This window comes from Muscardinus avellanarius (assembly GCF_963383645.1).
Source record: "Muscardinus avellanarius genome assembly, chromosome: 8".
Lineage (NCBI taxonomy): Eukaryota > Metazoa > Chordata > Mammalia > Rodentia > Gliridae > Muscardinus > Muscardinus avellanarius.
The window spans coordinates 11,995,589-12,020,235 of record NC_137794.1 but is presented as its reverse complement, the minus strand read 5'-3'; the positions used below and the strand labels follow the sequence as shown (position 1 = coordinate 12,020,235).

General features: G+C 35.5%; 1 protein-coding gene across 2 annotated transcripts in view; it reads right to left on the bottom strand.

Moving 5' to 3' along the window:
* Positions 1-24,647, bottom strand: part of BMP5 (bone morphogenetic protein 5) — a gene marked incomplete at both ends in the record, with an annotated part of 126,312 nt that overhangs the window by 27,752 nt on the left and 73,913 nt on the right. For both annotated transcript variants that reach the window (XM_080699803.1, XM_080699804.1), the window contains one exon: positions 17,602-17,750. In XM_080699803.1, the coding sequence (XP_080555929.1) occupies positions 17,602-17,750 (149 nt within the window). The remainder of the gene's footprint in view (positions 1-17,601; positions 17,751-24,647) is intronic.

The following is a 24,647-nucleotide window of genomic DNA, read 5'->3' as shown; positions in this document are numbered from 1 at the left end:
CACATTAATGTTAATTGTAGAAAAAACAAACGAGATAAACGGAATATGTGTGTATAAGCAAAGAATCTTGTGGTTGATAAGAAAGCAAGACACATTGAAAACATAAAATTCAAGAAGTGGGATTGGGAATTGGACCTGGACGTATTGGTGGGAGTAGAAATGAAGGGGGTTTAAGTAATGTCAGCACAATTCCTGGAAATGCAGAGAGGTAGAAAAAAAATTCATTTTCCTCTCTGACTGGGGTTCACAAAGTGTAGAGAAAATTAAACAGAGAAAGAGTGGACGTTACTTTTTAAATTTTTACAGAGGAGTCTGTAATGCCCTATGGTTTGAAAGTGTGATGGGGATTAGGAAAGGTAATGGGGCTATTTGGTCAGAAACAGCATGATGACTGAAGAGAGAACGGGCAATTCAAATATTCCTGAGACTCCAGGAAGAAAGAGGGCCTGGGGACAGAAAGGCTGAGGGCCTTTATATAAAGGAGCAGAGCCAGAGGTCTGCGCCCAGTTGTGGAAGCTGTCCAAAAAGTTAAAATATGTTACTGCATGAAAGGCAGAGCGGGGGTGATGGAAAATGATTCATCTCCTTCAGTGGACACGGGTCTGAAGTCAGGGTCTTACTCTCTCAGGGATGTCGGGGCCAACATATGCTTTTTGCTTGGGCCTTATTTTCAGCTGGTGGAAACGTGAATCTCATACTGAGAATTCTAGTTTACCTCCCCCAAAGCCCTTACTTTTTAATAGCTTGTGTCTTTATATAGCACCTTTTTCTGAGGCTCTTCAAGCTTTACAAACATCATCTGCCCCATGCCTCCAGAAGATGAGTTAGCAGTTGGTCTTATAGCCCTCATTTATTTTAAGAAAAGAGAAACATTCTTTTCACAAAACCATGAGAGGAGTGAATTATTTTTAGTCTATTTTCCAGTTATTATGTGACTTTTTTAAAATAAAAAAGTGCACACACACACAGAATTCTTTCCTTAAACAGGATTTAAATAAAACTACAGTGAAGCAGAGTATCAGCAGAAGTCTATCAAAAGTCTTTAAAAGCTCTGTATTGTTATGATATCAATGAAGACAAGCTTCTAGACTTCGAACTGACTTTAGTTTGTTTCGTAAGATGAAAATTAATACTTAGCATTTTATCTATGCTGGTAAAAATAGGTTTTGAAATTAATTTGGTGCAGTTACTTGGGAAATTTATGAGCATCTTCAGGAAACATTCTTTTATTCCAGTTTATGTATTATTCAAACACTTTGAAATATACTGCTATTGATGCATTTTGTTATTATACATCGTACCGAGGTTAAAAGTGGTATGGAAATCTTAATACCAGTCTCAATGATATGTACTGAGAAGGGGAAGGAGGGGCCGGGACTTAGAAGCTAACACACCAAGTCCTGTGTGCTTGTGCTTCCATCACTCAGTACCTCAGTACCTTGTGTATGTTAGAGATAATTTTTAAAGCACCAATAAAAGTATTTTTTAGAGGTAATACACTCATACCTGCACACAGTACCTGGTGTCTTTTCTTCTTGTCCCACAGTCCCCTTCTCTGTACATATTAGTGAGATCGGTAATGATACCTTCATATATGGAAATAATATTACTTGACCTATTTCCTTCATTAAGCCTCCTATTCCCCTTCTCCTTATCATCTCCACTACTGATCTCTCCTCATTTATCTGAAGTTCCTTTTTTGTTTTCTCTTTTCTTTCTAGTTGCCCTATATGAAAGAAATAAAGTCGGAATGCTATAGCAGTGGCTGCATAACCATGCTTACAGCAGCACAACTCCTAACAGCCAAACTATGGAACTGACTTAGGTGTCTGTCAACAGATAAATGAATTGTTAAAGTGTGGTGAATGCACATGAAGGACTTGCACTCAGCCAAAAAGAAGACTAATATGTCATTTGCTAGAAAATAGAAGGAACTAGAAGATATTTTGTGAAGTAAGATCAACCAGTCTCAGAAAGTCAAGGATTCTATGTTTTATCATAAAATGCTTTTATCGTAAAAAATTCTCTCTAACATAAAAATTATCATTAGTGAAATATTTTACTTCAATTTCATTTGATAAATGATTCTGTAGATCATAAGGGACTCCCAGGATCTTTGGATCATTATAGTACCACCAAAATGGAGGAGGAAAAAATATTTTAGTGCTTTATAAAGAGTGGAAAAAGTAAAGGATATCTCTAAAATATGCAGTGGAGAACTAATAGTAAACGAATATTACTTAATGTAATATGCCATAATACATACCTACTTTTACCACAGAAAACGTTGCGTTAAGATATTAGAGGCTCATATCTTTGCTTCATGTAGCGTGGTGACATCATACAACATTCCTCTAAGTAAAAGGAATTGAAAATTTTCTTCACCCATTTCTGATGTCTCTAGCTATGGCATAAATGCAGTCTAGCCAGCCCCATATAAAGAACCAGCTCTACCACTATGATTTCATGGTGGACCCAGAGAAAAAGCATCCTTCTGAGCCATTTACATTTAAAGTAATACTGAGTTTCCAAGATGTTTTATCCTTTGGCCAATGGGGTCAGTAGCCTTTGACCTCAGAGAAAAAAATCATGTAAAAAATACCTCTCAGACAGGTATGCGGTGGTACCTATCTATAATCTAGGTACTTGGAAGGTAGACAGAATAATTGAAGGGTTGAGACCAGCCTCAGCAATTTAGACTCTCAGAAACCTAGCAAGACTCTGTTTCAAAAAGAAATAATAAAAAATTTTAAAATAGAAAGTAAAAACGGCTGGCAGTGAAGCTCAGAGCCAGACCACACTTGAATTAACCTAGATTCAGTCTCTGATACCACAAAACAAAAAAATCACTACACATAAACAAACTGATACCCAAGAGTTATAACATGCTTGTCTTTTAAGAGGACCAGGGAAATTGAGAATTGAAGAGGCCAGCCAATTCACACTTCTGAAATTATAACAGAAGCAACAGTTGCTGTCTATGAAAGTTAGGTATTTTATCTATAGATGTGCATACATCATCTTAATCATCTTACTTATTCTTGCCATAAGGTAACAGTCACATTTCAAAAGTGAGTAAAATAAGGCTCCAACAAGGGTCAGATTTTAGGCTCAGCTCGGCCAACCCTAAAGCAGTGTGCTACCTCCTCTAAGTACAGTGTTGGGGATTGGGTAGCGCGGATGCTTTCACCTTGAGCCTTTGTATAAAAACTGGACACCTCGGGAAGCAGGAAGGAAAAGCCCTATCTCCTGCTTGTCGGTGGCACAGAAATTGGAGGTGTTAGGAACATTGTTATAGCTGTCTGCTTTGTTAAGTTCAGAATCAGCCTTTTCTTTCTTTTCTTCAATACTTTTTTTGGCAATTATGAAAAAGCCATGGATTCCCAAGTTTCTTTGTTACTCAAATGAAAACTTGTCACAGTGCAGCAGAGAAATTAGTATGAGAAATCCATTTTTTCTTTATTTGCAGTACTGAGGATGGAACCCAGAGGCATTCTACCTCCGAGCAGCACCCCCAACTCTATTTTTTTATTCTTTATTTTGAAACGGGGTCTCACTGAGTTGCGAGGGGCTCACTAAGTAGCTGAGGCTGTCCGCGAATGGCGATTCTCTGGTCTCAGCCTCCAAGAGTGCTGGGATTACAAACCTGCGTGTGCCACCACGCCCGGCTCAGTATACATTCGTAAGGGGTGGAGATATGCCAATTTTTTTTTAAATCATAGCATGATCCTTCTAACCCCAAATTTTGATCACCATCTGCAAGATTATTAGCTTATATCAATTATTATATGCTTCCAGTGACACATTCTTATTAAAAGCGAGTATATAAAAAACAAAAGAAGAAAAAATATAGTATGTATAGATAAGCATAGGATTTTCTGGTTGATAAATAGAGAGAAAAAGGCACTTTTTGTTTGTTTCTGTTTGGGTTTCCCTCTCCCCTGTGAGCTCGCACCAGGAGTGCCAACATTTGACCCTCAGTAGCACAGATCTACAATGACAGCTCCTCCAGCCTTTTACTGACCCAGTTGTCTCTTCTTCCCTCTCCTGCCTGCCCTCTGCCCAATCAGCCAAGGCTACAACTGCACTGCTTTTTTTTTTGCAGCACATCTTCAGGAAATCAGTATCAGCAAGTTCAACTTAACTGGAAAGAGGAGACGGAGTTAACGCCAGTTTAAGATGATAGTAGGTGTTATTTCACATTTTTTATGGCTGAAACTTGATATTACTATGAAAATTATTTACTCCTTAGAGTCTTAGCTTAGCCATAGTTAAAAGTCTAGAATAGAGAATATTGCAAAAAAACTAGAATCTGTTTCTGACGCTGGCATTTGCTTGGCAAGATTGGGACGCCATGGTTACTGCTCTGAATTAGGGAAAATCAAAAGCAGAAATACAGATGTAGCTGAACGCTTTCATATCCCTTTCCATTAAAAGGAGTCATAAATAAAAAGGTAAAATATATCTTTCACCAGATGATGAACCATGACTAACTCCTGCTTATCACTGTTTACTTTAGATCACTGATTTTTAATCTCTTTTTTTGTATATGTTCTGGGGTCGTGATGCTAATTTTGAATAAGTAATTTATGTTTACCATGCAGCTCTCATTCAAATATAAACACTTTATAAATTAAAACTAAATTACTTTGAAAATCTAGTTTTAAAATGTTGTGTATAGGATAGACATAATAAACCAATTTTGAGTGTTTCAATATATTACTGAATGTATTTTATAAACACATTTATTTATAAGGAAAATTTATTTCTTCCTCATGAACAGTTATATAAGACTAAACTGAACTGAATTCAATACATTTCAGAGTACTGCTTGAATAAAACATACTATAGATATCGAAAACATATTTTTGAAAACCAGAATTATGATTGCACATTTGCAACAGAACAAACAGATTTATAAATTACATTCAAACCATTTTGTTCATAACAGGACCTTTTTCGAAATGCAAATCTATTTATTGGTAAACAAAGAGAGCTAAGCACAATGACAAATCGAAACAGATTTCATAGACAGAATTTTTTTTTCTTTCCTTTTTTTTTTATTTTTTGGTGGTACTGTAGTTCCTGGAAGCCCTTCTACCTCCGGGCTACACTCCCAGACCTATTTTATATTTTTGAAACAGGGTCTCTTACGCCAGCGCAGCTGACTTCGAACCTGCGCGATCCTCCTGTCTCCACCTCCCAAGCGTGGGGATTACAAGCGTGCGCCACCGCGCCGGGCCACAGACAGAAATCTTTCTTTTCAGTTCTTTTGGGACGATTCTCCCAGTATGTGGTCACCCAAAATGCGATCCAGGTAACCCACGACCTCTTTAGGGCTGAGACAACACTGATTCGCTACCAGCTTTAATAATGGGAGATGGGATGGTGAGCTAAGAAGAGATATTTATACTATTTTGTGTGAAATTTTTGTAAATTAAAAAGTGTTGGAAACTGCATGTTGACTAATCTCAGGCTGTTTGCTAAATCCGTCTTTAAATGACAAACGTGATTGTCAGTTGACGTTTTATGAAAAGGTGTTGGGGAATCGCCAAGGCATCCATGAAAGAAGGAAGTAGTAAGTTGGTCTTCATCAAAATTAAAATTTCATCAGGAGTGGGAGCATATGCCTGTAATCTCTGTATTTGAGAGGTTGAAACAGGAGAAGCACAGGTTTAAGACCAGCCTCAGCCATTTAGCAAGACTGGACAACCAAGTGAAACCCTGTTTCAAACACACACACACACAAAAAAGAGGGGGCTGGGCGTGGTGGCGCACGCTTGTAATCCCCACACTTGGGAGGGGGAGACAGGAGGATCGCGCAGGTTCGAAGCCAGCAGAGCTAGCTTAAGAGACCCTGATTCCAAATTAAATATATATATAAAATATATAATATAATATATAATATATATTATATATAATAGGTCTGGGAGTGTAGCCCGGAGGTAGAAGGGCTTCCAGGAACCCCAGTACCACCAAAAAAAAAAAAAAAAAAAAAAAAATATATATATATATATATATATATATATATATATATATATATATATATATATAACTTAGGACATGAAATACTTATAGCAGCTTTATGCACAATTCGCCAAATGTAGAAGCAACCAAACTGCCCTTCAGTAGGTGAATTAATAGATAAATCACGACACATCCAGACTGTAGAATAGCCAATGAAAAAAAGAAAGAAACTGGCAAGTCGGAAAAAGACACGGAGGGAACTTGAACACATGTTTCTGAATCCGGTTTGAAAAGGCGGCATGTTGTATAATGCCAACTGTATGACATTCTGGAAAAGGCTAAACTATGAAAATGGTACAAGGGTCAGTGGTTTGCCAGAGGCCAGGGAGTGGAGGAAGCATAAATAGGCAGGGCATGGGAGATTTTCACGAAAGAGAAAATACTCTGTGTGATTCCATCAGGGTGAGTTCATGGCACTGCAAATTTCGTCCAAACCTATAAAATGTACAACACTGAGAGTGAACCCTGATGTAAATTATGGACTTTGAATGATGATGAAGGGTCAATGTAGGCTCATCAGTGGCAGCAAATAGTCCCTTCTAGAGGGAATTTCAACAGAAAGGGAGGCTTTGGCTATATGGGACAGCTCTCTACCTCTCAATATTGCTCTGAATCCAAAACTCTTTTCAATTTATAAATTTATCAAATTAACTATGAGTATTGATGTAAGGGGCTAAAAAAATCAAAAGTAGTGAGATTTAAGAAAAACCAAAAAGTATATGGTAGAAATTTATTTTGTGAGGATCAGATCACAACTAAACTAAACTCCAGGCAGAAAATATAAAAACTCAAGGTAATTCCCAATAGATTTAACATAAATTTCAATTTTGTCTCATTATAATCATTTTAATAGCATTGTTTTAATAACATTGTTTTATTAGGAAATTATACAAAATACATTTTTAGTTTGTAATTTATGCAAGATTAATGTAATTTGCAAGAGGTAGCGTATAAAAGGTGGATCTGAAAAATCAATCAGTTTCAGATTTATGGGCAAGATTTTTATGCTTTCTAAGACTAAGTTTCTTTGTGTACTAAATGGGATAGTAATAATGAAGAAAATGTAGGCATTCCATTTAAAGAGTTTAGCAAAAATGTCTGGCATTTTGTAAGCTCTCAGTAAATATGAATTTCCCCTAATATTATTAATGTTACAATTGATCATCACAGCAAGTGCATGGTTTATATACTTATATAAATCAATTAAATGTGTCAGTGGGAGGTACAATCTGCATTAAACTTATAAATTAGAAATATAAAATATCAGCATGGAAGAAAAATTAATATTGATTAAAAGTACCGCTAAATTTATAGTTTATAAAGGCAGATATTTGTGTAGAGAGAAAATAAGTTTTGAGAAATAGACTAAGTTTAAAATACATGAAATATAGTTTACGAATGTCACAAATAGCTAATAAAAATAAAGAATTTTTTGTTGAGCAAAGGAGAAAGTTAACATTGCTCCAAAATTCATGTGTATTTACTCAAGTCGAGAAAGACATATTGATGACTTTTCTCATTTTTATGCAGTGGGCAAATGGCAAAAAAATAAAACAACGAAAGCATATATGAAAGATTAGTGTTCTACACTGTGCTGGAAGATGCTTCACAAGTTAGAAAGCCCATGGGTCGCAGCCTCCAGGGGTTTGGAAAATTAACAAGCACTGACTTTAAACCCCAGGGAGATCTATGTCATTTATTTTCAGTAGAAATCTAGTCCTATCATACCATAATTGGGGAGGAATTTTTCTCAATGGCTACTTTTGCAAACATTAAAATGGCCAATGACCAAAAAATACAGTTGTTGCCTTTAGATATCTTAAATATCTCTCCAAGACTAGGCTCATATAAAAGTGATTTTCAGAAACTATTACATTGCCATCAGTTAATTCATGTTTTACTCTTGTTGAATTCTACAGATATATGATAGAAACAGAAGACACTGGAAAATGTCGAGGGGGCTGGAGTATTGTTTGCTGGTAGAGTGTTTACCTGACATGCAAGAGGCCTTGGTTTTGACTCCCAGCCTCACAAAAAATAAAATAAAAATAAATAAAAGTGTTCTACAAAAACATAGATCAAGTTTTATGTTTTTCTATGATACTAACTTACAGTAGAACTTCAAGAAGATGAAAATATACACCCAAATGTTACAAGAAGAGCTCTCTAGGAATCTTAACAATTACAGATTTCCAATTTCACATGATTACTTAAGATTGTGTATATGCCTGGATATTTCCCCTCTACCCACACAAAGAAAGATATGTAATTGTATCTTTCAGCTTCCCCATCTCTTATATTTATACAGGACAATCGATATATTCTAGCTTTGAATATACTCTCTCTGCATGTAGTATTTACACTATTTGTGATTATATGCTTATAGGTTTATATTATATGATGCAACAACAGTGTAAGTGACCTGAGAATTTAATCTTTTGCAGTGTAATAATCCCTAGACAAAAATATCAACCAAATAAGTAATTCTTTGAATCTCATATAGTTCATTCCCTCTTGGAACAAATAACTCTGTAGCCATTAACTTCCAGTTATCAAACACTTTTTTCTTATTTTGGACCCTAAATCTGCCCTTTCTGCACACTGACTTAACTATTTCTTGATAATGGACAGTCCAACTTCTTCATTTTTTTAAGTATTTTGAAAGTAAATATTTTTCAGCTATCCTAATTTATTCTTAAATATTCATTCAACACCAAATTCTAGTTATCATTAACATTAAATGGTACATGAAGAACTACTTATGTAGAGCATATTTATCTAGAGAAAATCATGGAGGCATATAATTCTTTTTCCAGCACATCTAGCAAGATATATGATTCTTGTGGTTTTTTGGATCTAGAGACTATCTTATTTATTTATTCAAAAATAATTTTCACCACCATAATTCAGCAAAAGGGAGCCTTATGACTTTATAAACAAAAAGAACTTAATTGCTTTATAAGATAAACCAGATAAGGAAGGGGAATATTATCAAATCTTAAAATGTTTAAAAGATCCTCTGATAAGTGGACATTATTCAAAGTTTTGAATTTGGGTAAATAATAATGAGAAACTATAGTCAAAACAACAGGAGAAAAAGAAAAATATAACCCTTGATCTCTAAATTTCTTTCTGCTACTTATTAGCACTGTCAGCTAATGTTCAGATTAACCAGCTGCATATATCATCTGACTCTTGACACAGTCAGTTGACAGCACAGATGCTTAAGTTGGAGATTGTTCCCTGAAGTAAAAATAACTGTCTTAGGGATCCCAAAAATAATGCAGTAAACTTACTTGGGCCAGAAACTTCCATTTAAAGATTACACATTCCAAGATTTACAAAGTTTCAATAGATATTACATAATAAATCTTCATTTCTTACATGAACTTATACTTAAAGAAGATAAAATTAGTGCTTACACATTTGTTTACTATATAATCACATTAAATATTAGAATATATTTTTAATTAGAGTTTTGTTATTCTTCAAAAGATGTCCTGAAAATTTAGAAAACAAATATCTTAATTAATAAAACATATTTAAGAAATACAGAATATTTCAATTCTGAAGAAAATTTTTATTAGTATGTTAAGTTACTCTGCACTTAGTAAGGAATGATAGAAATAACAAAAACAACTCAATGTTGTAGGAAAAAAAATCCCATTTCTTATGTGTTAGCTTTCCATTGCTATGACAAAATAGCTGAGGGAAACAACTTAAAGGAGAAAATGTTTAGTCTGACTTAGAGCTTTGAAGGTTTCAGTCCGTGGTTGGCTGGTCCTCTTGCTCTGAGCCTCAGGTGAGGCAGGACATCATGGCAGAAGGAAACCACTCAACTCATGGCTGCCAGAAAGCCGAGAGAGCAAGGAAGGGGCCAGGGATAGGATAAACCCTCCCAGGGAACGTCGCCAGGGACCCACTTCCTCCAACTGCGCCTTACCTCTAATGGTGCCTACCAACTCCTAATAATGCCATCAAGTAGTAATTCACAATGGATTTACCCACTGGTAAGGGTAGATCTCTCATGAAGCAGTTCCTTCCCCACCTGCCCCTCTGAGCACTGCTATGCTGGGGACCAAGCCCTCAACACATAACTCTATGGATGACCCTTCATATCCAAACCATAACATTGTGTTAATATCGCTTTAGCAGTTGTTCAATTTTCAAGAACGAACAAAAAATAATCAGAGATTAAAGATTAGAATCCATGGCAAAATCACAAATAATAAAATTTAAAATATTCACCAGAACTAAGGACTCTAAAATATCTTTTGTTTTGTTTTTTTTACAATAATGTTGGTGAAAATAATAGGAAACTCAAGTGTTGGTGCTATTGAAATAGAATAGAGGAAACTCTTGTGAACCAACAATCAGAAATAAGCTGTAACATTATCTCTTTTTATTATTAAGGATTATTCAGGATTGCTGAAAATTAATTATACATATTTATGGGTTTCATTGTGGCATATTCATGCATACACTAAAAGCTTTACCTCTTAACCACATCTGGGAAACATACATGCTGACCAGCATGAGTTATAATCTGAATAGGAGGTCACCACAGTGATTTGTCTCCTTGAATTTCAAGAAGGAATCCTCTGATGTTCTTCCAACCAATGCATGAGTCTCTTCATTTTTTGATGCTCTTATGGGAGGTACCATTTATGTAGTGGCGATTTTATGAACTCTGCTATAAATATCAGCATTACATATACTAGAAATCACTGGTCCCTATTCTTTAGCAAAGATCACCAGTATTTATTAAGCCATGTGTTCTGTGAGCATTAAGTTCCTACTAGTAATTCTACTTTCTTTGTAAGAAGCCATCTTAATGTCTGAGGCTTCCTAATAGATTCATTAAGTCAAATACTTAGACTGAGGGATCTTTTGGTTTGGAAACTTTCTGACATTTATTCAGGTCAGCCTTTCATAAATAAGCTCTTGAGTAAAAAAAAGAAAAATAAGGCTTGTTCCTCTTTTCTTAGATATACTTAGTTATCCCCCAAACAGCTGTACTTTCCTAACAATAAGAATGGTCAGAGCTGGGCGTGGTGGTGCATGCTTGTAATCCCAAAATTTGGAAGGCTGAAACCGGAGAATTGTGGTTCCCGGACAGCCACAGCTACTTAGCTAGGCCCTCTACAACAGAGTGAGACCCTGTTTCAAAAAATAAAAAGACTAAAAAATAGAACTGAGGGGTGTGGCTCAGAGGTAGAAAGCCCCTGGGTTCCATTCCCAGTATTGAAAAAAAAAAAAAAAAAAAGGAGGGCCTTAGTAATACTAACAAAGTAATGCTAATGTTATATCCTGTGTTGCCTCTGAATGTACAATCAATATAAGCATCAATTGGTCATGACACATATCTCGCTGTGTTCATTTTTATTGGCTTTGTGTTCGAAATATTAAGAAGTTTTCTAACCAATAATCTGTTATCAACCAGTTATTAAACACGGACTTAATAATGTAACCATCTATATACTGTGCTGACAACTCAAAGTTTCAGAACATATTTCAATTTTACCTTTTCCCTGTGAACTATCACATGTGAATTTATCTACATCTTATTTAAATCAACCATGCATGCAACTTCCATAACAAAAAAAAAAATTGTCTTAAATTAAACAAGGACCAGACAGAGCTAATATAAGGGAAAAGTCACTGTGCAATCTCTAGCCAAGTTGAACATACCAACCTTTAGTTGTGTTTTACCTTGTACAGAGTACCAATGTCAATATAACTCCTTGTTATGGTAATTACCATTATATTCATTTTATTGATATTAAGGCTAAAATATTAAATATGTGGTTAGTCAGTATATTAAACTAGTTTTCATTATAATTTATTTTTACAATTTAAATATTCAGAATAATTCCCTATTGTTTATCATCCTCTTTTAAATTAAACATCAAAACTTCAATTCCAACTTATTTATAAGCAACACCTATAAATTTCTCTATATTCCTTTTAAGCATCAATTGTAATGAGATTTGAATTGATAGGTAACACCTCTTCTTCTGAAATCTTTTTCTAGATTTTGGTACAAAACTTAGTGAAACTTTTAAATAACTGACCTTAAGCTCAAAATTTTACCTTGATAATAGGCTGTGTCTTTGTCGAAAAAAAAAAAATGGCCTTTAAAGTCTTATTTTAAAAAGACCCTTATACTGTTTCGTGAACATTAAACAATATTCTGACAAAACAACATTTTGGTGACTTGAATACAAACGAATCAGAAACATACGGATTGAATTTTCCTTGACATATAAGCGGGTTTTAATAAAAAGGAAAAAAAAGTCATTGGCAAAATTCGTTCTGAGCATTGCCAAACCTAAAATGTCTGAAAACACAGAGCTTTTAAAAAGACATTCTGATGAACCCCAAAACACTATCTTTGTTTTTCCATCTTTTAAGTTATTCTATAAACCCATGGTTGAAAATAATTAATTTACTATGAAACTTCAAACTATATAAAAGCATCAAATAATGGAAAATTATAGTTTTTAGTGTGGGGAAAACCCTTGTCTTAAGAGCTAGATTGAATTGCTATCTGTGAAATAAACTGTGCACATATGTGTGTAGAAAAATCATTACCACCGATTTATTGGGAATGTTAATGACTTACTAGGAATTGTTCATGTATCTTTACAATTTAGGGAACTTAAAGTCTTACAATACATTATCATACACATCTAAGCCTACTTATTTGATATTAAAAACAAAAATGGTGCCTATTTATCACAGAGATTTATTAGTCACCATGAGAGAGCTTGAGAACTTAGAAAACGATTTTGTACAATTGGATAAAACAATTTGTCTGGAATCTCTGGATTTTGCCATTAAAAGCAACCACGTTTCTTTTTTCTTCGCTTGTTCGTATGTTTGCTTTATTTTGCTGAAACAAACATATGGAGCTCGGAGAATTATCTGTTCAGCATGAAAAATATTCAATAAAATGTCCTTAAACTTTCTTGCCAAATCCATTGCAGTTCATTTGTCAAACTTCTAAAAGGAGTGTTTCATGCACAGACATATTTTCCACAGGCCCTCTGAGGAATCATAATGCTACTTTTGATTTCAACAGCCTTTTGATTTCCAAAATATATTTAGGCCTCCGTGCTATTTTTTTCACAGGGGCAGGATAAACATAGTTTAACAGTCTACATCACTGGCTTTTCCCTCACCTTGTGATTGAAACTTTAACTACTGTGCTGTGGTTTGCTCTACAAAGTTTTGCTTCTGCGTTATCACGCTGGTTTGGTTCATAATCCCCCCAGATTCACTTCGGAATGTCCTCTTTAGATACATTCCCTGGCAGGTGGCCTACACACGTCCTTTTAATCACCAAGTCCCTCAATAATCATTTCCGACATGTTTTTAATACCTCTGATGTACATTGTGCCAAGTATTGAAGGTACAGTTGTGGATGACAGATATAGATCCCAAGATCTCATGAAACTGATATTCATTCAAATAACATGGAATCATGGTTGTGTTGCTGTGATTGATTAAAGCAACAAGCCTAGTTCTTTTATGGCTTACGATCAAGCTACAAGAGTATAGTGTGCTGCATTTAGATTTCATGTTTCTCCTGTAATTTATGCCCAGATCATTTTCCTAATAGCATCTGCAACCATATTTTATACATGAAAGTAGTTGTTCAAGCCAATCCTAGACTAACTTTTTTTTTTTCCAGAATGTGCCAAGCCATCAGTCTATGTAGTAACTCATATAATTTCCTCATCCAGGAATGAATTCTCCCCTCTTCTTACCCACTCTGGACACACCCCCACGATTTCCTCACTTCCTCTCTATCTCTCTTCCTTAAAATCCTACCCAGAGGATGCGGCTTAAAACCTTCCTCCACCATGGCTCTATTGACTCTTTCCTATTTGTCCTTAACCATCTCTCTTCTGCCCTCCCATAATGTTTTAATCCATCATGGTGTTTTATCATTTGGGTCCTTTATTCTTCTTGAAGTTGGCTGCATATAATCTGTCTCCCGGTTATATGCTCTTTTAACATGTCATCTTCTAAGGTGTATGAATACTCAGTAGTTTTATGTTGGACATTTGTATAAATGAATTTAAAAGCAGACTTCCCTGAGTAGCATTACTTTATGATTTCCAGTTCTTTTGTTGAGGAGTAAACATATTCGGAATCTATTATTGCAAATGAAAGATGGTCTCTTGGCTGGATTTGAGGCAATGTCATGTCGAGAATTCCAGCAGTGGTAATGAGGAAGCTGTCGCCGGCCTAGGCATCTGGTAATTCATATTTATAGAAAAATGTCACAAGTATATTCTCCCTGAGGTTGTAATTAATAAAACTAAGGTAGCAGGAGGGTCGCTTGTTTTCCTAAGATCCTGTATGTTCCACTGCTGGGTAAAATCTGTTCTAAGGCTTGCATAAATGCAAAAATCCAGCTACCCCACCTTATTTAGCTATTTCAACTATTCATAGTAGACAACATCAGAGAAACAAAGAAAATCAACTAAAGATTTAATGTCCAAAATTAACTCTAAAGTAAAAATTTGGTAAACCAACTCTGAAGTAAAAATTTGGTAACATTTAAAGAGAGTGAAATTAGTTAGCTATTTCAAGCTCGAAAATGATAATTAATACTACTTTAAAGTAAAATACCCATGAAGTAGAAAAGAAAGAAATCAGATTAAAAGGGAAACTTCAAATAAAAAGTAGTTCTCAGAGAGAAAAAGATAAATTGACAGTAAGAAGTTAGATTTAAAAAAAATAAAGGAAAGATAAAACCAATATAAGAAAAGAGTAAAAAAGGAAAAAAAGAAACTTCAGAAAATTCATGTGAGGCAAGAGGGGGGTAGAAATGAAAAGGAAACGGGCTGATCGTATTTCATAGATTTCTTGATTTGTTTAGTTAGACATTTCAAGCGTATCCCTAAGGAGAGGACTGGAAGAAGCACATACCACTAATTTAATTTTTCTTGTTTGGGCCACATACCAGGGAAGAACCGATTGGTTCACCCCCACACTGCTGATTCCCAGTCACAGTTCTGACCATAAATGTACAGTAGTTTAGCATTTTACGAATTCTTGGAAGATTATTTAAATATGTGCTTTTCTCAGACTACATTATAATGCTTGAACTCTGAGGATCCTTAACAATAATCTCAAAGCCATAATTGGGAAATAACCTATAATCCAAAATACTCGAATTGTTTATAAAATTTCAAAAACTCAGCATTGTAATTATAATCTATGGAAAGGTCTGGATTCCAGGGTGGAGGGAAGGTCTGGAATTCTGTCTATAACACTTTCAGTAAGAATTGTCTCTAGATCAGGATTCGAGGCACATGAAACCTCCATTAGACTAGCCCTGCGATCGATTTAATTTGTGCCCGTCAACCTCATCCCATACGCTCAGTCCTTAGAGTGCCAACATTGGTTATGATATTATCCAGATTCTGAGGCTATTATAGGTAAAACAAGGCTTAAAATGAAAGTCTTTGTCCCACGCAAAATTCAACATGTACTTAATTCTGTATTTTATTAAGCCGGGTCTTAGTGCAATACAGCAAAGAGGGATGAATGATAAATACTCTATGACTAATATTTTCTTGCCCCATCCTGGAAAAAACTAAGGCAGTGAACTTACATAAGACATGTTCTCTTGTTCTTTTTTAAAGATTACTCTCCCTAGACCTGACGATAATCCTGGTGGAGGATGAGTGCAACACAGATCCACAAAATGTGTTTCTAAATATTTAAAAATCACTAATCGACCTCACTTGCCATTATATAAATTATGTTCTATCTTCCTATGAAAATACGAAAATACTTTCTATGAAAAATATACGTTTAAATGACCTGGAAGTCCAGATGGCAACCTGAGATGTCTGAACTCTGAATGTGTAGAAATTCACAAAGCTCTGAATAAACTGGCCTTGGCTGCCCTGACCTGATGGGGTGGTACCAAAGTCCCTCTGAGGCAGACTTTACAAATTCCACCCCACTTGTCTGAAATGCCTGACCCCCAACTTCTGCAAATTGTATCCTGTTAGTCTTTCACATCGGATCTCAAAGTTCTCTGCTCATCTGCTCCCTGGACTCCTCAATATAGAATGCTATGCTTTCACAAATGTCAGCATGAAATGACTGCCTCAGGCCTCATTTGACTGCAAACCTCATGAGGCCACCTCTGCTTGTGCTCGCCATTATGGCTCCAGCATCTCACCAAGCACACGGCGAATAGTAGGTGCTCAATGAACATTGCGAGCGTAAGAATTTGAATTTCTTCTGGGGCTTCTTAAACATAAAGATCTCCTGCAGACCCTCCCAAAAGTGATTCTGGAGCAGCTGTACTTAACCAAATTTTCCACTAAAACTTAAAATTACTTTCTGTTGTCATTCCATTTGCTTAGTTTTCTAAGTATATTGTTTTTATTTTAACGTGGATCATATTGAAGGTGGCATGCATTCAGACTGTGCTTGGTGCCTTCTACCAGAATGACACCAGAGAAAGGCCTTGCTTGTGAAGGCTCTGGGGGTGATTTAATCCAGTGTGTTTAAATTTTTTATTGTTCTGTTTTTTAATGCTAACATGTCTGTCTTAAGATTCACACCCCCCTTGAGATTCAATACATCTTTTATTATATGACAACGTAGAATAAGATTTGGTGTTTTATATGGGATTAAATGTCTGCTCAATCCTTTCCTTGCTTTGTGGCCTCATACAAGTTATTTAACCTTACTTAACCTTTTACTTTTTCTTTGAGAATGGCAATAAAAACATCTACTTCATTAAAAAAATAAAAAAGTAAAAAGTGAAAAAATTATTTTCTGAATTTTCTTAAGTGGACAGGGATGGAAGCTGAGAGCATTCTAATCCTGGGCTATATCTACAGCCTGATTTTTTAAAATAGAGTCCCATTAATTTGCTAAGCCTGGCTTTGAATCTTCAATTCTCTTGTCTCAGCCTCCCAATTATTGAGAGCACAGGCATGCATCACCAAGTTCAGCTTATTTTCTGCATTTTTTGAAGTTTTTTCTTATTTCACTCCCACATTTCACTCTCACCCTCTCTCTTCCCTTGTATTATTAATGGCCCCTTTGTCTTCCCAGCACTTTTTAAATATCTACTTGTCAAGTTAGACTCACACTGAGAGATAAAATTGAGATTAAAATTGCATCAATAATATTTACACTTCTGGGGTGTACAGTTCTACAGATTTTTTACAGATCACATAGAGGTATAGCCAGACCATAATCAAAATATGAAACCATAGTATTTTGTGTGTAGTTTTCTTTAGGTATTGTTGGATTACAGTAGTCCTACTCATTTTCACATGGTTCTTCAAACCCAGACCAAAAAAAATTAATTGAGAACAGGAGCAGTACCTATGGTTTATGTATCCTCAACTTCAAAGCCTGTTAACAAAGGTGTTCATAGATTGGCTTGTTACTATATTGCATGTTACTATTGAATGTGGTACCTTGCATAGAAATATAAAACACACATCGGATAAATCACACAAAAAGCAGTGACTCTTACTGTGTCAACACAAGTCTCACAAATAATAGATGAAATTCAGTGCTTACCATCCCCTGTTTCTGCACAGAGCTGTAAGCCCAAATTGTTCTGTGGATTAATCACCCAATGATTGCTGGTCACAGTGATATCAAAGACAAGCCAACCCACATCTAAAGCTTGGACCCTTCTCGTGTCTAACAGGAACAGATCTGCGTCCCTAAGGAGAAAAGGAACAAGAAATAAGTTAAAGGTTTGAATGAAGATCATCATTTCCTATCCTTAAGTGAAAACATTTCAAAAGCACTTCTTAAAATAACAGGAGTTGATTAAGGAACAAGAGGACAAGCGACGGAGCTATGAGTAATAAGATGCAGGTTGGTCTCCTAACCCAAGCCTGGTGCAGATTAGCATGAGCTGAAAGCAATTTCCACTTTCCTGATTCTCCCTGGTCTTTTTAAACTGACTCAGTGGTCTTAATCGGGCCCCTGGTCATCAGCGTTCTTTCAGACCAACATCTGCAAACAGATTTCAAAACAAGAAACTGAAATGAATACAGACAGAAATGAAAGAAGCCGCTCCATTTTGGATGAATGTAGATCCTTGGAAGAATGGAACACAAGCAGGATATGATTAAGCATCTGTCTTAGGGATAGTTTTTTAATATTTTCAGTCTTAATTTTTACTCATATGAAAGGCCAAGAAGGGTCATGGAGTGTACCTCTGGATCAGGGGATAAATCCCATGAGCTGAATGTTGTAACCTATCATGGCTTCTGCAGGTCTCTGTCCCCTGGGGACAGTAATGGCTGTGAATAGGAACTAGCTAAGATAATCTACACAGTGTTATGGTTGTTAACACTTACAATTATAGCTTTTAATCTTAGTTTTTGCATAAGTTTACAAACGTAGGACTACTGGTTGAATGCTGATGAATTATTTCTCTGAGCTCAATGTCACCTATTTTTGACATTATACAGAATCTCGTTCATATTGTTAAAACTGAGGCTCAGGTTAATAGTAAAGCATTGAACCTAGCTCAAGATAAAGTAGAAACAACACTATTATGCACTTTTTTTTTGGTAGTGGTACTGGGGTTCTTGGAAGCCCTTCTACCTCTGGGATACACTCCCACGGGCTATACTCCCAGACTTATTTTTTAACTTTTTTATGTGGAAACAGGGTCTCTTAAGCCAGCAAGGCTGGCTCCAAACCAGCACGATCCTCCTGTCTCTGCCTCCCAAGTGCGGGGATTACAAGCGTGTGCCACCATGCCTGGCTACTATGCACTCTTATGACCTAAACTATGCTAAATCTTTTTAAAAGCATATAACTTATATACAGAAAATTAGAGTGATATCATAATAATTTATGTTAAATATTATGCTGCTACATTTACCATTTACCTACATTCCAGAAGTCACTTAAAAAATCACTTACAACATGTAAAAATGTTTGGTTGAATCATACATATACATTCATTTTTTAGTAAAAAAAAGTCTCTAAAGTAAAAAATTAAACTGTAAAAACATGAAAGTTTTAAAAAATTTATGTATTTTTTAGAAACTACATCTTCATTTTTTAATTTTAACTTCACTTATATGATCTAGAGAGAAATCAATGTAATCTGATAAATAAAACAATTACCTAGCATATTTTAATCTCCTTTCTTTTTTTTTTTTTTTTTTTTTTTTTTTTTTTTTTTTTTTTTTTGGCGGTACTGGGGATGGAACCCAGAGGCGTTCTACCTCCAAGATACACCCAGCCCTACTTTTTTTTTTATTCTTTATTTTGAAACAGGGTTTCACGAAGTTACAAAGGGCTTCACTAAGTAATAGCTGAGACTGTCTGCCAACCACAATTCTCCCTTCTCAGCCTCCCAAATGCTGGGATTACAAGGGTGTGCCACCATACCCGGCTTAATCTCCTTTCAATGACAGTAGAAGAAGGCTACATTTATGTTTCCCAAATCTAAGAGAGGACTGTGTTTGAGCTTTTGTAAACCTATGACAAGCATAAAGTACAAAAAAATGAAACTATTCATTTAGATCAAACTTAAATTTTAAGGACCCATGAGAGTTGCAGCATGATAGAACGTCATCTGAATTCTTTTTCTTCCTTCTAACTTGGAAAACCCACCAAATAAACAGGATCCAAGAAAAAAAAAAAGAATTATTTTTAAGGCTTTGAGATCTTTGGTAAATATCTTGGAGATTGTGACTTTGGCATCCACTTAACCACACTGTTCAATGCTTGAACAGAAGAAGGAACCTCTGTGCCTTAGAAAACACTCAAGCCTTCCACTGCTTTCAAGTCTGTTCTCTTTTGAAATATGGAGGGGGGCAGAACTGTCCTAATCGACCCCACAAATCTTATAATGTCCTCCCTTGAAGTATTTGAAAAATAAGAGTGAAGATATTACTGTTGAGTACGATCTTAACAAATATCTGCAGGCAATCATTTAGGTGATATTTTCTCTTATTTTTAAATTGTGCTATCTTTTCAGAAAAATAAAGAATACTAAACACTACATGGTTATTTCTCAAAATGCCTGAACATGTCTATGAGAAAAAGTTTCAGATTTAATGGATATATTTAGAAAAACAGTAGGCAAAGAACTCATGTAATCTCTAAATATCTGAATTTTTGTGATGCCAGTTGCAGTTAATAAGAAGGTAAATCTGGGAAGAGTATGTTTTTCAAATCCATATATTTCTAGTTTATGTCTGAAAAGTTATGAAAGCTATGATTTCATAAATGCTACTTTTTTCCTGTTCAGTATTTATCGACATTGCAGCTTTTATCAGCACTGAAATGTTTTCAAAAACAAATATATGAAATTAAATGTATATTGTAAAATGTGTAATTATTAAATTTGGATTTTATTTGCTGATAAAATTTCAACATTTAACTGAATGATATTAATCATATGCTATATATCTGCATAATAATTTGCTTTACAGCTAATGCACTCATATTGTACTTGTTGGATGTAAGATTATGTTTAATAGACACAAGATTTAGTTGGGAAAGTGACATCTGCCATTCCATATATTCAGGAGGCTGAGGAGGGAGGATTGCAAGTTCTAGACTCACTCATGTGGGCACAAAAGAGCAAACCTGTTTCAAATGGAATTTTTTGTGTGTGATACTGGGGGTGAAACCAAGGGGCTTTTCTACCTTCGGTCTGTATTCCCAGACCTATTTTATACTTTATATAAGAAACAGGGTCTCACTAAGTTGCTGAGAGCCTCACTCAGTAGCTGAGGCTGGCTGAAATTTTTTTAAAGGAAGAAGAGAGTATCTGGGGTTGTAACTTATTGCCAAAGCAATTTCCTAGCCCCTAGTACCATCAGCAACGACAGTAACAACAACAAAGATATAGGATGCAGTACCCAAATACATTTATTAGATATAAAATACATAGATATATTAAAGATAGATATTCAAAGGTAAAAATAATATATGTCTCTACATTTATAGCCATACAAATACATTTGAACAGGTCTTATTTTAATCATGACAAGAGGTTTAAAGATGTCTAGGAATATACAGGAAATCAGTGGGCTTGTAAATACTTATTTGTTTAAGCGCTTTTTATTGTACTGAAAGAGGAAAGAGTTTTGTAGACAATTCTTAGGAATCTTAAAATGCCAGAAGGGTAGATAAGGTACTAAATACTTTGAGTTACCATCATTTTTATAACTCCTCTGAAAGTACAAACCAATAGAATGGGAAAAATAGAGGCTATATATAAAAGAACATGAAAATTAAATAGCTAAAACTTAACCTTATTTTTATTTCAATGTTAATAGAATATAATAAAAAGATATGGGTATCAGACAGAATTTGATCAATTTGGAAATTCCTCATCCTCACCTCCCCTATATATAAAAAGATGGCTTGATAATCTCTGCCTAAAATGAGGGAAGGGGCAAGAGCAGCAAGTCACAGTTCAATTTTTACATGGTCTGCCATAATACACATGTCTCTTAATTGTCAGTTTTGACCTATGAAGTTTGAGAGAGTCTGATTTGGGGAGTTACATTGCCTTCAAATGACTTCAGTCAATGTGAGTTTGGGAGACTACTAGCCAGTTGTTAGAATTGTTTACAAGAAAAGTAAAGAAGAGCAAGAGGGTAGGGGAGCAGAATGAGGAGGAGGAGAAAAGAAGAAAGCAGTGTAGGAAAAAGACACAAGAAATGTAGTGATTATTCCTAACAATATTGTCCCAAAAATTCAACTATTGGCTGTCTTTATAAATCATCCTTTTAAAAATAATTTTTATAAGCATAGTCTTAGACTGCATTGTGGCTATAACTTTTATCCATTTAGATAAATAGTAAAAGAAAACCCCCCAAACTTGTGGGTACTTGTGCTTTTGATAACAAAATTTCCACCGACAGAATCAAACATGGATTCAAAAATGCTATTTTCCAAGCAACATAGATGAACCTAACTATAAGGTACTTTTAACAACTGTGACATATGATCATATAATTCAAAATATGTCTCTTGTGATAAATATGTAAAAGATCCATAAGTTTGAAGAAAGTTATCACATGTACATTTTGAGAGTGAAACAAGGATCATTACTACATTGACAAATAATTTCATATAAGTCACTTAAAATATGTACACAATGCTCATAGTTTTGACCATTTACATATATGTATCACGTTCATATGCCTACATGCAAAACCAAGTGAATAAATCTTCAATTTTATTTTCTACTTTGAACTTTTACATAAATAAGGGAAATATCCATTTTTGAAAAAAAAATGTGTTCTACTTATAATCAGGCATATAAGGAATGCAAACATGTCTAGTAATACACCACACAGGTAGTATTGGATGTTGAAGATGTTAACATTTTCTACTATTTATTTAGCTTAATAAATGGAGTAGGCTTATAAAGAAAAAAATTATGTCTAAGAAGGTCTGATGTAATATCAGCTAGTCTGCAATTTTACCTCTGAAAGTGATCAAAAAAATTCTAGACTACTAGAATTAAGTAAGGTATAAATTACTTAGCAAAGAAATTTGTTCATGAGAAATTTTTTGTAGAAATCAAGTGATTTCCTATGGTCATTGGGCCAATTGGAGGAAGAGATCCGGTTTTTATATTCCATTTTCAGAACACTTTCTCTTATCAAAAAAAAAAAAAGAATTCCCTTTAGTCTCAAATCATACCTTAATTGTTTTACTTTTTCTGAAAAATATATTGGTTTTTCAAATGGAACACTGAATGTTTGAGCTGAGCCACTAGCTTAAAACAAGACACTTGGGTCAAAATGGAGCCAAGGAGTGGCCTGAAACAGGTCACGAATCCATCTTTCTATTCACTAATTTATTCACTTTTCAATTTAACATTTGTTCGCTCTCTATGGTGGTACATCATCAGTTCGGCTAAACTGGCATTCCTTAGATGATTCTGAAATAAGGTTGGCTACCAAAGAAATTTGGACATGATTTGGAAGGTGAAAATACCATATTTATTCTTGGAAGGCAGCTATTTAATCAATCATCATTGCATCTTAGGCATATTGTAAAGACTTGCTGGTTTTGCTTGTTTTAGTAAAACCATCAATGAACCTCAAATCTCTGCAATAAATTCTTTCATCAGCATTCACTAGGAGTATAAGCAATCACAATGTGTTTGGTTGATTAATGTGCTTTTTCTGAAGTAGGCACCGTGGGTATGGATTTGCCTTCTCTGCCCATGATGTTTCTCCTCTAGTCACCACCTGTGAACTTACAGAATTCCTTATTCACTTACCCTCAGTATTCCACACAGCACTGCTTCTGGCTAACAAACTCATCTTGGAGAAGAGGGCAGAATTATCTTGTGCTCATGGAATTCACTGGTTTTCCCATCACTTTGAAGCAGCTTACCTAGTAGGCCAGTGGAATGCCCTTTGAAGACACATTTATGCCACAAGTTGGGTACAAAAGTAAGCTAATATCATTCTGGAAGTATAATATCAGCTAAGTCAACAATCAATATTGTTTCTCTCATAGCCAGATGTCTCAAAGGTTAGAATTCAGGGGGTAGAAATGGAAGCACTTCTCTGACACATTCGCTGTTCCAAATAGCAAAATGTTTAGTTCTGATTTCCAAGATGCTGGGCTCTGTTGGCCCAGAGCTCTTGGTTCTCCGTGGCACAATTCTGACACGAGTAGCCACTGCGATGGGTCTACTGAATTAAAAGTTGAACCAGCCACTGGCCACTTTGCCCTCCTCAAGCCAGTTAACTAACAAGTCAATAGAGGCTACTATACTATGTGAGATAAACTCCTAAATACCAAGGGGAAGTTGGACGGCCACCTGTGCTACATGGATGAGGAATATACTCCTGATACAAAAGGATGCTTGGAGCTACTGGTGGTGCACGCCACCCAGTGCTTGGGAAGCTGATACAGGAGGATCACACAGGTTCAAAGCCAGCCTCAGCTACTTAGTGAGGCTCTCGGCAACTTAGTGAGACCCTGTTTCCAAATAAAGTATAAAATACGTCTGGGAGTATAGCCTGGAGGTAGAAAGCCTCTGGGTTCTACCCCCCAGTACCACCAAAAGAAAAAAAAAAAAGAAAACAAAAAGAAGAAAAACGCCGGACATGGTGGCACACGCTTGTAATTCCAGCTTTTGAGAGGCTGAGACAGGAGGATCACAGTTCACGGCCAGCCTCAGCTACTTAGTGAGGCTCTCAGCAACTTAGTGAGACCCTGTTTCCAAATAAAGTATAAAATCTGATCTGGGAGTATAGCCCAGAGGTAGAAAAGCCCCTGAAAGTATAGCCTGGAGGTAGTCTCACACACACACAATATAGCCTGGAGGTAGTACACACACACACACACACACACACACACACACACACACACACACAGCTGCCTGGAGTGCCTCTTAGAAATCCCTGGTTATGTGACAAAAGTCAGTGGGAAACTATAGCTCAATGCAGTCATTACTGATAAACTTTTAGAATCAATGTTTGGCTGGATATAATGGCACAAACCCATAATCCCAGATACTTGCTAAGGCAAGAGGATTATAGGTTTAAGGCCAGTTTAGATGACTTAGCAAGATCTTGTCTTAAGATTTAAAAAGTAAATAAAAAGGG